This window comes from Panthera pardus, unplaced genomic scaffold (genome assembly GCF_024362965.1).
Source record: "Panthera pardus isolate Hobbes unplaced genomic scaffold, ASM2436296v1 HiC_scaffold_8, whole genome shotgun sequence".
Lineage (NCBI taxonomy): Eukaryota > Metazoa > Chordata > Mammalia > Carnivora > Felidae > Panthera > Panthera pardus.
The window spans coordinates 6,068,606-6,082,374 of record NW_026527013.1 but is presented as its reverse complement, the minus strand read 5'-3'; the positions used below and the strand labels follow the sequence as shown (position 1 = coordinate 6,082,374).

The 13,769-nt window shown below is 61.2% G+C and overlaps 1 protein-coding gene across 1 annotated transcript; it reads right to left on the bottom strand.

Moving 5' to 3' along the window:
• Positions 1-1,997: 1,997 nt before the first annotated feature.
• On the bottom strand, positions 1,998-12,717 carry FCER2 (Fc epsilon receptor II). Its single transcript, XM_053897527.1, is given in 12 exon segments — positions 1,998-4,516; positions 4,518-4,527; positions 4,752-4,858; positions 4,985-5,136; positions 7,312-7,401; positions 7,500-7,562; positions 7,666-7,728; positions 7,953-8,015; positions 8,549-8,602; positions 8,924-9,043; positions 10,061-10,181; positions 12,001-12,717. Coding segments are annotated over 11 exon segments (873 nt in total). The 5' UTR covers positions 10,083-10,181; positions 12,001-12,717; the 3' UTR covers positions 1,998-4,387.
• Between the last annotated feature and the right edge of the window lie 1,052 nt (positions 12,718-13,769).

The following is a 13,769-nucleotide window of genomic DNA, read 5'->3' as shown; positions in this document are numbered from 1 at the left end:
CCCAAGTGTGTCTTGTGTCTTGTGGGGGGGCCTCAGAGATCTGCTCAACGCCTCGACCCAGGTCCCTGCCTCAGGCTGGTGAGGGAGGCCGGGACCCAAGCCTGTTTGGGATGTCGTGGGGCTGCGGTGGGGGTGGGCTTCCAGACGGGGCCGGGGGGAAGGCTGGGGTGGGGAGGGCAGTGTGGAGAGAAGTCTGCAGAAGGAGCTGCTGGCGTGGCTGGAGGCAGGAGGATGCTGACCCTCTCTGGAATCACGATTGGAGGCCAGGCCGGAGAGGTGGGGGGTGGAGGGATCAGGTGGAGAGAGGCTCCATCAGGCGGGCACACTTCTTCTGTAAAGGACCAGATAGGATTTTATGCTTAGAAGTCTCTGTCCAGCCACTCTGCTCTGCGGTGTAGACAGCAAGGATTGGGTGCGGCTGTGTGTCTAGAAAACAGGCGGAGGGGGATCCTTTGCTGACCCCTGCTTTAGAGCCTTGCCTCTCAAAGTGTGGTCCACGACAGGCAGCCTCCATTTCTCCTGGGAGGTTGTCAGAAATGCGGACTCTTGGGCCCCCCCGAAGGCCCACTAACAGCGTGTCATTCGGCAAGATCCCCAGGGGATTCCTGTGTACCCTATTTTGAGAAGCGGTGCTCTAGGGCACAGAGTATGTTCCAACTGGGGTGGCCGGGCCCCACCCCCAGAGTTTCCGATTCTGCAGATCTGAGTGGGCTGAGCATTTGCATTTCTGGAAGTTCCCAGGAACTGGCTGATGCTCCGGGGGGGGGGGGGGGCGCATTTTAAGAATTACCCCCCCGGAGACCTGGGGAAATGGATGGGCTCACTTCCGAAATCTCGGGGTGCCTACCGTATTTTGAAGTTGATATCGATGATACATGAACATATCCTTGCTGTGTTTTTTTACGATTTTACTTTTAAGTAACGTCTACACCCAACACGGGGCTCGAGCTCACAACCCTGATCAGGATCAAGAGTTGCATACCGTACCTACTGAGCTAGCCAGGTGCCCCGTGTGAGCCTTGTTTAAAAAGTAAAATCTGACGCCTAAGGCAACCCTGCCTTTCCCTTCTGCCCACCACCCTCGCAGGGTTCCTGAGAGCTCCTCCTCCCCAGGGTCCATCCTGCCAGACTTTTGGGGGGAAACTTTTCAAATGTCTCTTCCTCCCTCCCCCTCCTCCTCCCCCTGGATTTCAATGAGCCTGATGTGAAGGAGAAATTGGCGGTGCCCTGGGCTAGGTCCCTTCACCATTGATGGAGGGTTTAAGGCCAGGACGGATGCAGCTTTTCCATTGCATTTTTGGGGTGTATGGTGGAGGCGGGCATGAGGTGGGGAGACCCGAGGCTCCGGGTTTGGTCAGGGGGCAGTTTCGGGAATTCCAACCAGGGTGATGGGGGGGGGGGAGGCGTCGGCACATCTCGAAGATACGTGGTCTATAAATGGAACTTGGGGGCGCCTCCCGTGTATAGCACAGGGATGGCCATGGTCAGGAAATAGCTGTTGCCTGGGGAAGGGGGTGGTCACAGTGGCAGTCTGAATCGGGGGCAAGGGGTCAATGTCTAGGAAGCCAAGGAGGATTGGAGGTCTGGAGTCCAGGAGGCAGGTCCAGGAGTCAGCACAGTGGCGGGAGCCGCCCGTCTGGGTGGAGTGGGCAGGGCACCTGGTGCCTGGGAAGCCGGATTTTCAGGGGGAGCTGCGGGAGGCTTTGGGCTTAGCAGCCTCAGGTCCCCCGGGGACCCTGGTGAGCTTGGCCTGCAAGGCCTGCTGGGTGAGGGGCAGGTTGCGGGAGGCAGGGATGGCCCAGCCTGCTGCATCCAGAGGCCTGGCAGTGAAGTTTGCCAGAGAGAAAGGGCAGGGGGAGGAAGAGATGGGCTGGTCCCCGAGGGCGGGATGCGGGGGCGGGGGGTTGTGAGCTGCAAATAAAGTCCCTGCTGAAGTCCTGAAGCCCCCAGACAGGTTGGCGGGGGCCCGGGGGTAGGGGGGTGAGGAGGAGGAACCCAGCACCAGCCCTCGGCGAGCCAGCCAGACATGAGGCTCCCCCTCGTTGAACAGACCACAAAGTGGGTTCTGCGAGAAGAGGTCATTTGCCCATGGACACACATTGATTATCCAACAGCTATTTATTGAACACCTACTCTGTGTCAGCTGCTGGGGTCACAGCTGAGAGCAAGACCAATGCTCCTGCCCTCCTGAAGCTCACATGCTAGCCCTGGGCGTGGGGGGGGGGGGGGGGGGCAGCGAGCACACACAGATCCGTGAGTGACAAGTTTGGTTGGAAGGGGAAATGTTCTGTGGTGAGAAAGATCCAAGGTAAAAGGGAGCCGGAGTCAGGAGCGTCATTTTAAACAGGAAGGATGGGGAGCCCAGGATAGCCCTCACTGAAGAGCTAGCAGGGGAGGGGGCACATGCAAAGGTCCTGAGGCAAAGAGCAAGCCTGTATGTGTAAGGGCCAGTGAGGAGGCTGGTGTAGGTGCTGGGGTTGGGGGAGGGCAGAGAGGAGGTGAAGCTGGGGAGACAAGGCAAGCTGCAGGGATTCTGCAATTGCAAAGCACCCTGTAAGATTGTGGGGTTTTTTTTCCTCTGAGCCAGAAGGAAACTTCTGGAAGGTCTGGGACAGTGAAGAAGAGATTGAGGCAAGCTAGGGCAGGGGCTATACCAAGGCAGTTGCTGGAGGGGTGAGAAGTGGACAGATTCTGCACATGGCTTTCCCTGAGGATTTGGAGGGTTCAGTGAGGGAAACCAGTGATGACTGTCATCCCAACGTTGGCCTGGGTGACCTGCAGAGTGGGGCTGGGAGTCCCCTTTGCCGAGCTCAGGTAGGTAGTTGTGCTCTGGCCTGGGGGCTGGGAGGGGTCTGGAGGAGGCAGAAATTGGTGGTGGGGGGGGTGGGTGGGAGGGACAATGGCTTGGTAACAGGTGACCTAGGACGAGCTCTATCCCTGCCCTTTCCTGGCCCCAGGTCTCCTGGGTGCCACTGAAGGGCCCTCCCCAGCCGCCTAGGCCCGGGCCCCTGACTCCCAGGTCCAAGGTGGTCCAGTGTGGTCCTCCCCCCACGGATTCCCCTCCAGGAGGCTTGAGAATCACGTGAGCCATCTGGTTCTTCCTTTTCTTTTTTTAATGTTGATTTATTTTTAGAAAGAGAGAGAGAGTGTAAGCAGGGGAGGGGCAGAGAGAGACAGAGACAGAGACAGAATCGGAAGCAGGTTCCAGGCTCCGCCCTCAGCACAAACCGATGCGGGGCTTGAACCTGCGAACTGTGAGGTCATGACCTGAGCCGAAGCCAGACCCTTCACCAAGTGAGCCACCCAGGCACCCCTGGTTCTTTCTTCCTAGGCCGGGAGCTGGGGGTGGGGTGAGTAGGCGAGGAGTTTAACGAGGGGTGTCCTGTGATCCTGGCCCGCCTCCCTCCTCAGCCTCTGGTGCAGGGCTGGTGCCACCTGTTTCTTTCAAAACCTGTGTCAGAGTCATACCAGCACCTTTGGACCTGGGTGGCCAGGCCACCCTGGGCCTGCTAGCATTTACTGAGTGCCTTCTGTATACCAGGTCCATTCAGCACTTCCCATGCGTGAGCTTGTGCCCTCCAGCCAGCAGCCTAGGCGGGGGGACCAGCCCACTGCCCTGCCCTGTGGTATTTTTAGGCATCTAGGGTGTTCTCTGCTCCATTAGATCCCAGAGTCTTTGTCTCCAGCCCTGCCTAGTACATGCTGCTTGTAATAAAGTAGAGGGGAAACGGTGGAGAGATACAATTGCTGCTTCAGCTGTTCTGGATACTCAGAGACGGACTCAGGCACCAGGTTCTGGAACTCCCGGCTTCCACACCTGGAGGCTTCTGAGATGGGGCCATCTTCACCCCCATTTTATTGACATGGGCTGGGGGCAAGGGGACTGGCTGCCTGAGCCGGGGACCTCTCCCTGGGGTGCTAAGACACGGGGGCTGCTTCTGGGGAGGCCAGGGGTGGGGTGGGGGTGTGGTCCTGACTCCAGCAGACTGCGGGGCGGCCCGACAGAGGAAGCTCACAGGGGTCTGAGGCTCTCTGGAGAGTTCTCGAGGTGGGTACTCTGAGCCCTTGAAGGCAGGGACATGGTGACAGCCTGCTGGGCTGAGGAGTAAGGGACAGGCCCTCAGGGGCATTGGCAGGAGCCGGGGAGGGGTCAACAGCCCTTCTTCCTCTTGGGCAGGAGAAAGGTATGCTGGGGCCTTAGCCACAAAACAGGCATCCAGGCCGCGGCTGCGGGCCCCGCCGTGGGCCCAGCTGCTCCTGTGTCTGAGCTGGGGGAGCAACGCAGGGGTGCACCTGGCAGGTGGGCAGGGGGGCCATCAGGGTCTGCATCTCCCAGGACCTCCCGGGGAACCCCAGGGAGGGGGCCGAGGTGGCCGGGGAGGGGCGGTCAGCATGTGGCCAGCCGGTCACACACCCAGCCGTCCAGCCGGCTGCCACAGAAGGCATCGTTCCACTGCCCGGAGCCCTGCATCATCACGCAGTCCTCGCCCTGGCCCTGGTTGTTGGGTTCCCCCGGGCCGCCAGTTGCTGGAGCAGAAGACTTCAGGTCAGAGGATGGGATCCGGGGCAGGAGCCCTACTGCCTTCGGCCAGATGCATCCCTCAGGGTCTGGGCCCCTCCCCGCATCCCTGGATCCCCACTCCCCACGCCCTGCAGCCCAGGGACACCGGCTGCCCACATCCCCTCCCCTCAACCCGACCACTGCGGACAGGCACCCCCTCCCCACCCCCCCGTCGGAGTCTGGGCCTCACCTGTAGTTCAGGGGGTTCTCATCCATCCAGATAAACTCCCCCTCTATGTCCAGGTCCCGAAGGCCAATCCAGGTGCCCTTCCTGTTGGCGCGTTTGGCCAGGAAGTCCTGGGGAGCAGGACGGGGCTGGAGGGGCTGCGGGGTTGTGCCTGGGGTCCCCACCCCCACCGCACAAGAGATCGCGGTGGGATCCCCGCCCCCTGCTGGCCACGACCTCTGCAGAGCCCCGCCCACCTGCTCCTCTTGGCTGTGGATGCTGACCAGCCGCCCTTGCAGTTTGCTGCAGGCAAACCGGGCCTGGATCCACTTCTTGGCGCCCTCGCCGAAGTAGTAGCACTTCCTCTGGAAGTTGACCCAGTTCTCGGGGCACGTGTTACACGTGGAGCCTGGGGCGGAGGAGAGGCTCAGGGGTGCGGCCGTGGTGGGCACCGTGGAGGGCGCCGTGGCGGGCGCTGTGGCCGGCGCCGTGGCGGACGTGGCCAGCACCGTGGCGGGTGCTGTGGCCGGCGCGGTGGCGGACGTTGTGGCCGGTGCCGTGGCGGGCTCTGTGGCCGGCGCCGTGGCGGGCTCTGTGGCCGGCACCGTGGCGGGCGCTGTGGCCGGCGCAGTGGCGGACGTTGTGGCCGGTGCCGTGGCGGGCGCTGTGGCCGGCGCCGTGGCCGGCACCGTGGGGACAATAGGCAGGGTGGGTGGCAGCGTCTCTCCTGGGGTCACTCTTGGGGTCCGGGCTGAAAGCAGACCAACTTGCAGGTTGCCCCTCTTCCCGGCCAGACCAGCCGCCCGGCGGGAACACCTCGGCTGCCGGCACCGTTGCCACAAATATCGCCCCTCCACCCACCCCCCCCCCAATGCCTGTCACCGACACCGTCATCGTAGACACCTCTTGGCCAGCAACTCTTTGGCCTCTGCCAGCATCAGCCCCACAAAGAGACCCGCGGCATCACCACGTCACCAGCTCTGTGGCCCGTGGCCCCTCGACCACTGACGCCATCACCACAAACACGTTCGCGGTCAGAAGCGTGTCAACCACCAGCACCATGGCCACCAACCCCACCGCTCTCAGCGGCACCTTCAGTCCCACCGCCATCCCCGGGGGGACCCAGGATCGCCAGCAACCTCTCTCCACTGCCACCAGCACGGCCAACACCGTCTTCACACCAGCCACGGCTTAATCACCAGGGCCGACCTGGCGAGGCCACGGTTGCCAGCATCATGGTCCCCTTGTATTGTCCCCACCAACAGCTCCAGTGACAACCCTGGTGGCCATTGCTACCGGCACCCCCAAAACCAGCCTTGTTGACCAGATTTGGGGAAAATGCGATGATTTCTGTCTAGTTGGAGGGACCGAGCAGGAGAGCTTAGGGAGGGCTGGGTCCTCATGGCCTTGACCTGGGGCCACCTTGGTCTCTGTCTCCTCTTGTCCACATCCCGGAGAAACTCTTAGGCACTGTCACCACACCTCCCACCCAGGACTCCCAGATGGGGGGTTAAACCCACTGTTACTGGGTTGACTCACTCTTGATTGAAAACAGCTTTTCTTGGAATGACATGTAGAGAGGGCTCCAGAGCTTTGGAGGAATTTTTAAAAGAGACCTGGGGTCCCCAACCTCTGGGGGATCAAAGCTGGATGTGTTTCTCACACATGGGCCAGTAACCAGTATGTGGCCACTGGTGCAGGGGGATGGGGAACATTAAAACCGGAAGGGGGTATCCCTGGGCACTTGAAGAAAACCTGGAGGGAGGTACCCTGCCTGTGTCCCCATCAAGAGACAGCCCTGGAGCCGGCCTCAGCCCCCAGGTCACCCCAGGGACCGGGTAGGAACTGGGAGGTCATCCATCCACATGAACGTGGCCCAGAGCCCTCCCCAGAGGGACCACTTCCGGGTTTCTGGCTGGGATTCCCACAGCCACGGCATGTCCCGGGGGGCTGCACTCCACACCAAGCACAGAACCTTCCTCTTCTCTTCGCCAACTAGAGCAGCAGGGGCTTCCCAGGGGTGGAAAGTCAAAAATCAAGGGTGGGGGTGGGGAGCGCCCGGGTTCCTGTCCCAGGTTGAAGGCACGCTGACGGGACTTCTGCTCTTCCTGAAGCCTGCCGGGGCCACCCCTCACCCCAAGCCTTGTCACCACCAGCATTGCCCCGTCTCTGCAGAGGGGACCCACCCCCTTGAGCCCCGTGGCTGGTCAGACAATCTTCTGGGAGGGCTGTGGCTGAGGGCGTCCTACTGATGACCCTCTTCTGAGCCACGAGGGGCAGAGGAAGGAGAAGCAAAGTGAACCCAGAGATGGTGACACACAGGGAAGCTTCGACCTGAAGGAGGGAAAAAAGCGTGCGAGCTCCCCCCCCGCCCCCCCCCCCCCCCCCCCGCTCCAGTTCCGTGGAGAGAGGCGGCTGGACTCAGAGAGAAACTGCCGCGTGTCCCCCATGGACCCTGCCGCACACATAAGCCCACATCCGTCCACGCTGTCACGTGCAGCCCTCTAGCACACATCCCCCCACACCCGTCCCGTCGCTCGCACGCCCCGGCACACCACAGGCCCAGACCCACAAGCGCACTCACCGTTGGACACGTGGAGCTCAATCCACAGCTTTACCACCTCCTGCTGGAGCCTTTCCAATGAGTGCAAGGCTGTGCGCCTCTCGTTCAAGCCTCGGGTGATCCGGTAGGGGACGGTGGTCAGAGACGAGCTTGGAGCGCGCCCCCCGCCCCCCCCTCCACCCTCTACCCCGTCCCCTCCCAAGGCTCACTCTGGGACTTGAGGTTGCTCAGGTCCGAACGAAGTCCATCCAGGTTCCGGGAGAGCTCAGAGTCTGACGGGGCCGGGCTGGGGTCAGGGCTGGGAGTCCCCGAGCCCGGCCCCCAGCCTCACGGTCCCTCCCAGCTCTAGGACCCCTGTCCCCAGCAGCCTCTCACCCTGAGCTTTCATTCTTTTCTGTTCAGCTTGGATTTCCTCCATGTTCTGTGACACCTGGGCAGCTGGGTGCAGGGGAGGGGGCTCAGTGGTAAGCAGGTCCTCAGGGCCGCCCCTGCCCCCCCCTCAGCTCCCCCGCTGGCCCCTTTGTCCTTCTCGCCTCTGTCTTCGGGGTCCCCTGCTCACTTTGCCATTCACAGGTGGCCTAGAGCACTCTGTCCACATGTTAATCCAGGCTCCCCCACCCCCACCCCACTCCTCCTCCTCGACCTGAGCTGACATCACTCACCCTGGGATTTCTGGGCCATCTCATCCCCTCTGTGTCTTTCCAAGTCCTTGGCAACCTGAGAGACTGGGACCGCAGGAAAGACGATGTGTCCTCAGGAACCAGGAAGGCACGTCCTCAAATCCTTCCCCTCCCTGGCCCCGAGTGCAGGGTCCCCTCACATTTTCATTTTGGGGACAAGGTACCGAGGAAGACGCAGGCAAGAATAGGATGAACACGTGTACCCTCCCCCCACCCAGAACGCAACGTAAAAGCAGCCGGCGTTTCCTGAAAGCTCACTGGAGGCAGGTCTAAATGCTTCACCAAGTCTCAGCTCGTTTCTGCCTCGATACCCTGAAATGATGCCCACTTTACAGGTGAGGGAACCGAGGCCTGGAGCCATTAACGTAATAGCCCATCAGACACCTCGTAGAGCCCCCGTCTCTCCCAGAGGCTCCGGGTTTTCACCCCAAGGGGAGGGGGCAATGCAGGCTGACCCCCACTTCCTGGCAGGGGATACTGGAGCCCAGTCCTTCTCCCACGTCCCACAGTGGCCAGTGGCCGAAGCAGGACGAGAACCCCCCTCCCTGCCTCCTCTCCCCCCGCCCCTCCCCCCCTACCGTTCTGGGCAGCGGTTTCTTCCAGCTGTTTCAGATTCTGTACAGCGTCCCAGTCTGGGAGGGGAGAAGAGGAGGGGCGAAGACGTTTTCAAGAACCCCGACCACACCCTCCCCCCCACCTGTCAGCTGGGGAGGGAGGCCTTGGGTATATACCACTCGGGAGGCACAGAAAGGATGGGAAACAGAGACGCTGGACGGGGTGGGGAGCTCTCGGGTGGGGGGGGACAGAGGGCCTCGGGAGGGGGCCGCTGGGGACAAGGTGGGAGGCACGATGGGGAAATTGGACTCGGAGAGGCGTGACGTCCCAGCATCTAAAAGTGGGGTTCTGGGAGAGAGCACAAGAGAGGGGCCGCATGGGGCTGGGGGTGTCCTCACGCCAGAAGAGAAGCAGGGTCAGCAGCCCGGCCCACAGCATGACGGTCACCAGGCCCAACAGTGCCATCTGGGTCCCTTGCCCACAGCACCGCCGCCGCCTTCCGGGAAGGTTTGGGAACTCTGCCGGGCGTTGAGGGGGGAGCGCCAGGGGGTGCAGTGTGAGACAGGGCTTGGCTCTGCCTGTCTCCCCGTCACCCACAGCCCCTAAGTCCTGGGAGACTGTCCAGAGCCCACACTAAAGCCGTGGGTCTCAGTGGACCCCCAGCCTGCTCCGCACATCTTCCCCACATGCCGCCTTCATGCCCCACCGGTGCCCCCCCACCCCGACTCCATCCATCTCTGCTTCTGTGCATCTCTGAATCTGTCCCTCCGCCCGTCCAGCCCTTCCGCCCACACGCCAGTGGTCAGCAAGCCTGACTTGGGGCCAGGGCACCGTCCAGAAAGGCAGCCCGGGGTGGGGGGCCGGGAGCTGAGACCCTCCCTCCGTGGTCCCCCATCAGGTGGCCGACTGCCACCCAGCTCTCGCTGTGACCCTCTTCCCTTATGCCCTCACACACCAACGCTCGAGCTCCAGCCTCATGCCCAGGAAGCTGGGTCCTCCTTCCGCTTGGACCTCCTGCCCTCACCCTGTGGCTGTCCTCCACCCCGCACCCCTTCTCTAAACCCAGGACGCTGGGTCTGTGTTCTTCCTCCATATCCAAGCCCTTCCCCAGCCTTTTCCCCGGATGTCAGACCCCCCGGAGCCTCACCACAATCCCTGGGGCCCCCAGGACTCTACCTTGACTCCCCACCGTGGGTCCGGGCCCCCTGCCCTCACCCTGACCGTGAGGATTCATCGTGCTGGATTCTGCTTGCTCTGAGTCCCCGTCCTACTTCCAAATCTATCGGGCTCCCAGCACCCGAGCTAGAGCCGATTTTTTTTGTTGGAGGGCGTTGAGTCAGGGCAGGGAGGGGCCTGCGGCTTCCCCCTCCTGCTTGGCTCTGTGCCCAGAAGGCCAGTCGGGGCTCACCTCCCCCTCACCCCTTGCTGGGCCTTCTCCCCAGAGAGAGACCCAGGAACCCCTCTCCTCTCCTGGGTGGAAGGCAGGAGGCCGGGTGCTCTGTTTTGCCAGGGTCAGCTCCAGAGAGCCCTCTCACCTGAGTAGACATGTTCCTCCATGGCCGCCCTTCTTGGATTCTCCCAGTGACAGGCTGCTCACCACCTCCCAAGGCAGCCCACTTAGCGGGTGTAGTCGTGGTTCTGGCCGGGATCCGGGTTCTGAGGAGCATTAAGGTTAGACGTCAGGCTCTGGTTACGGGCGCGGGACAGCGTCTGGGACTCGAGGAGCTCGGTGACCATTGGCTGATTTTGTTTCGTCCGTGACCAGGAGTCAGCGCGGCATTTCACTGGGAGACACAGGCCTGAGACCAGAGGTGGGCGCCCCAGAGCCGACGCGGGCCGGGTACACGGCAGGTGCCTCATAAATGCAGCGAGTGACCGAACCTCAAAACCAACCGCCTCATCCATAAAACGCCAATAACACCCGCACCACAGGGTGGTGACGTGCCCTTCACGGATGTGTCAGGTGCTTCGATCAAGGGCTGGTCCGTCGCCCCACAAATATCATCATCAGCTTGCTGCTGTCACCGCCGGTTGCCAACGTGGCTTGGGACTCAACCTTCCCGAGTGTCAGTGTCCCCTCTATAGAATGGGAGGGATGCTCGTACCCAACTCAAGAGGTCGAGGTAGGATCAAATGAGATGACAACGTAGGTGAGTGTCTCGGCAAGATGCCGTGCGCGCACAGTGGGTCTTCAGATCCTAAACACTTATCAGGCACCTGCTGTGTGCCAGGCCTTGCTGGGCGGTGCAGAAACTCCGTCACCAGACCTCAGCTTCCTCTTCTGCAATGTGCCCAAGGCATCTTTAAAGTCTCTTGACTTTTTAAAAAAAATGTTTTTAAGTTTATTTGTTTATTTTGAGAGAGAGAGAGGGAGTGAGCAGGGAGGGGCAGAGAGAGAGAGGGAGAGAGGGAGAGAGAGAATCCCCAGCAGGCTCCACACTGCCAGCGCAGAGCCTGACGCGGGGCTCGAGCCCATGAACCGTGAGATCATGACCTGAGCCGAAATCAGGAGTCAGAGGCTTAACCGAGGGAGCCACCCAGGCGCCCCAAAGTCTTTCGAGCATCTATTTTGTGCCAAAGAGGGCGGGTTTGGTTACAGGCTGCCTCTCTTGCCGTAGGACCATGGGCAATATGCTTCCCCTCTCTGAGCCCCGGGGAGGTGGATGTGGGGAGTGACCAGGCTCTGATTAACGGCAGCTCCAACTGGCCCTTGTGCCACCATGGGAGAGGCCAGAGGCGTGACCATCCTGCAGCCAAACATGCCTGAGCCCAAGCTGGACAGACTGGGGGCTGAGTCCCGGCTTCTCCCAGGACGAGCGACTTAAGTTTGCTCATCTGTCAACGAGGGGTGACCGTGCCAAGCCCACTGGATGAAGCACGATGGGCGTGGCACGCAGCAGGCGCTCGGTTAACCTGCTGGTGGGGAGCTGGGGAAACTGAGGCCCCGAGGAGGTAAGTAATTTGTCCATGCCACACGATGGTAGAATGGGGACTTGAACCCAGGACAGGTGACATCGGAGCCTATTCGCTCAACCACCTGGGGACACGGCCTCCTGATGAGTGTCTGCCAGTAAGTGCCAGGGGGCAGGGTCCTGATGCCGGGCCGTCTTTCTGACTTAGGAGCTCCCAGCCCTGCGGACGGCTTTCCGCGGCCCTCCGGGGTTTGCACGATCAGCCCCCGGTGCACCCACCAAGCTCATCTGTTTTTCTCGGTCATGCCAGGCGCTGGCTTCAACTGCCCCAACCCAGGATCCCTCGCGACTGCCGATTCTGTCCACGCTGCCCGCTGCCCACCGCCCTTCTGTCCCTTGAGACCCAGCCCCGAGGCCGCTGCTTCCAAGGAACCTTCAACGTCCACGTCCCACTGCCGGCCCCAACGCACACGCACACGCACAGAGGGTCACACGCGTGCTCCCACATTCACACGCAGACACGCAGTCGCACGCCCACCCACTCACACGTATCTCGCACTCACATTCGCTGCGAACGGCGTCGCTGTCCTGGTCCGCTGGGGCGGGTTGGAGGGGCCGGCGGGGCCGCGGGCGGTGGTGAGGACCTTGGCCTGGGGAGACAGTTTTCTTCTGAAAGCAGGCCCACCCACGGCTTCTATTTTCACAGGCCTAATTATGGGCTTGCCACCTGGTTACCCATATTACACGCATGGCCGCCCCTGAGGCTCCCCACCACCCGGTAAAGTCCGTCCTATTATTATCTCCATTAGGCAGGTGAGCAAAACTGAGGTCCAGAGAGGCTAAGCCACATTCCCAGAGTGCCGGAGGAAGGAAGTGGGAGAGCCAGGACTGAACTAACGTGGCTAAGTCATTATACCACTGTGGCAGCGAAGAGGGAAGAAAAGGAGAGAGAAAGAGAGAGGGATGAGCCAGGAGGGAGCCCGGAGGTAGGGGAGAAACAGAAAGATCCATGAGATAACATTCTGGTCAAATAGTAACAATTTTGTTACAGGGTTGAATTTAATACCAGTGTGGGCCAGGGAGTTGGGGGGGGGGGACAGTTCCCGGTGTCCCAGGTGCATCGAAACATTTAACGTTCGCTCGTTATGAGGTAGATGCTTTTGTTCCTAATGCTGCCTTCTTGGTGAAGAATGTGGGGGCGCAGAGAGGTTAGGTAACTTGTCCAAAGTTGCACAGCTCATAAGTGGCAATGCCGGGATTTGAACCCAGGCAGCACAGGCCCCAAGTCAGCAGCCCTAACCCCCGTGCCCCTAGCCTTGGATTTATGGGGACTTCTTCTTTTTTTTTAATATTTTTATTTTATTTTTGAGAGACAGAGAGAGACAGCAGGAGTGGGGGAGGAGCAGAGAGAGAGGGAGACACAGAATCGGAAGCAGGCTCCAGGCTCCGAGCTGTCAGCACAGAGCCCGACGTGGGGCTTGAACCCACGAACCGTGGGATCATGACCTGAGCCAAAGTCGGACGCCTGACCGACTGAGCCACTTCTTATGGGGACTTCTGCACACCTCACACCCTGCCCTTCCTCCCTAAACTGTGTCCTCTGATCCTTAACCCTCTTCCCATTCTTGATTGGGGGACACCCCAGGCCAATCCCCACGCCGGGAAGGGCTGCCTCCGTCCTCCAGGCTTGATGCTCTGCCTCTCACTCTGGAAGATGCCCACTTGGGCCCCTGTGTCCCACTTTCCCACCGGGACCCATCTGGGCCAACCACCAGATGGGGAGGGGCCTGGCCTGACATGTCCCCTGGACTTTGCACTCCAGGACAGCAGGCACGAAGCTGCCTCATGTGTCACACTGTGTTTCCAGCATGGAGGGGTGGCCCTCAGTACATGTGTACTGCCTGAATGACTGTTGGGTTGAGGCTGTTCATTCAGGGCCCCGACTGTCCCTCTCAACTCGATCTGGGCTACTTGCGGGGACTTGAACACACGGCGTGTTTTGCCAAGGGACAGGGGATGGTCATTGTAGGGAAGAGAGTGGTCAGGTGGGCACCAGAGAGAGGTCACTGGGGCTGCTGGGTGGACAGAAGGCAGCAGGAGCCCTGGCAGCGGGAGGGGGGGGGACCCTGAGTGTCATCATGGGGCCAGGTGGGGGTGGGGACACTGGGGAGCTGTCACCAGGTCCAGGCACCAGAGGAGGTGTCTGGGGCAGTGGCTGTGGGAATGACCGGACGGGTTTGAGAAGAGACGGGCTTTGGTGATGGGTGAGGATGGAGTGGGGGGGGGGGCACCCGGAAGATGCCGTAACAATTGACTGGGCCTCAGTCGCAGT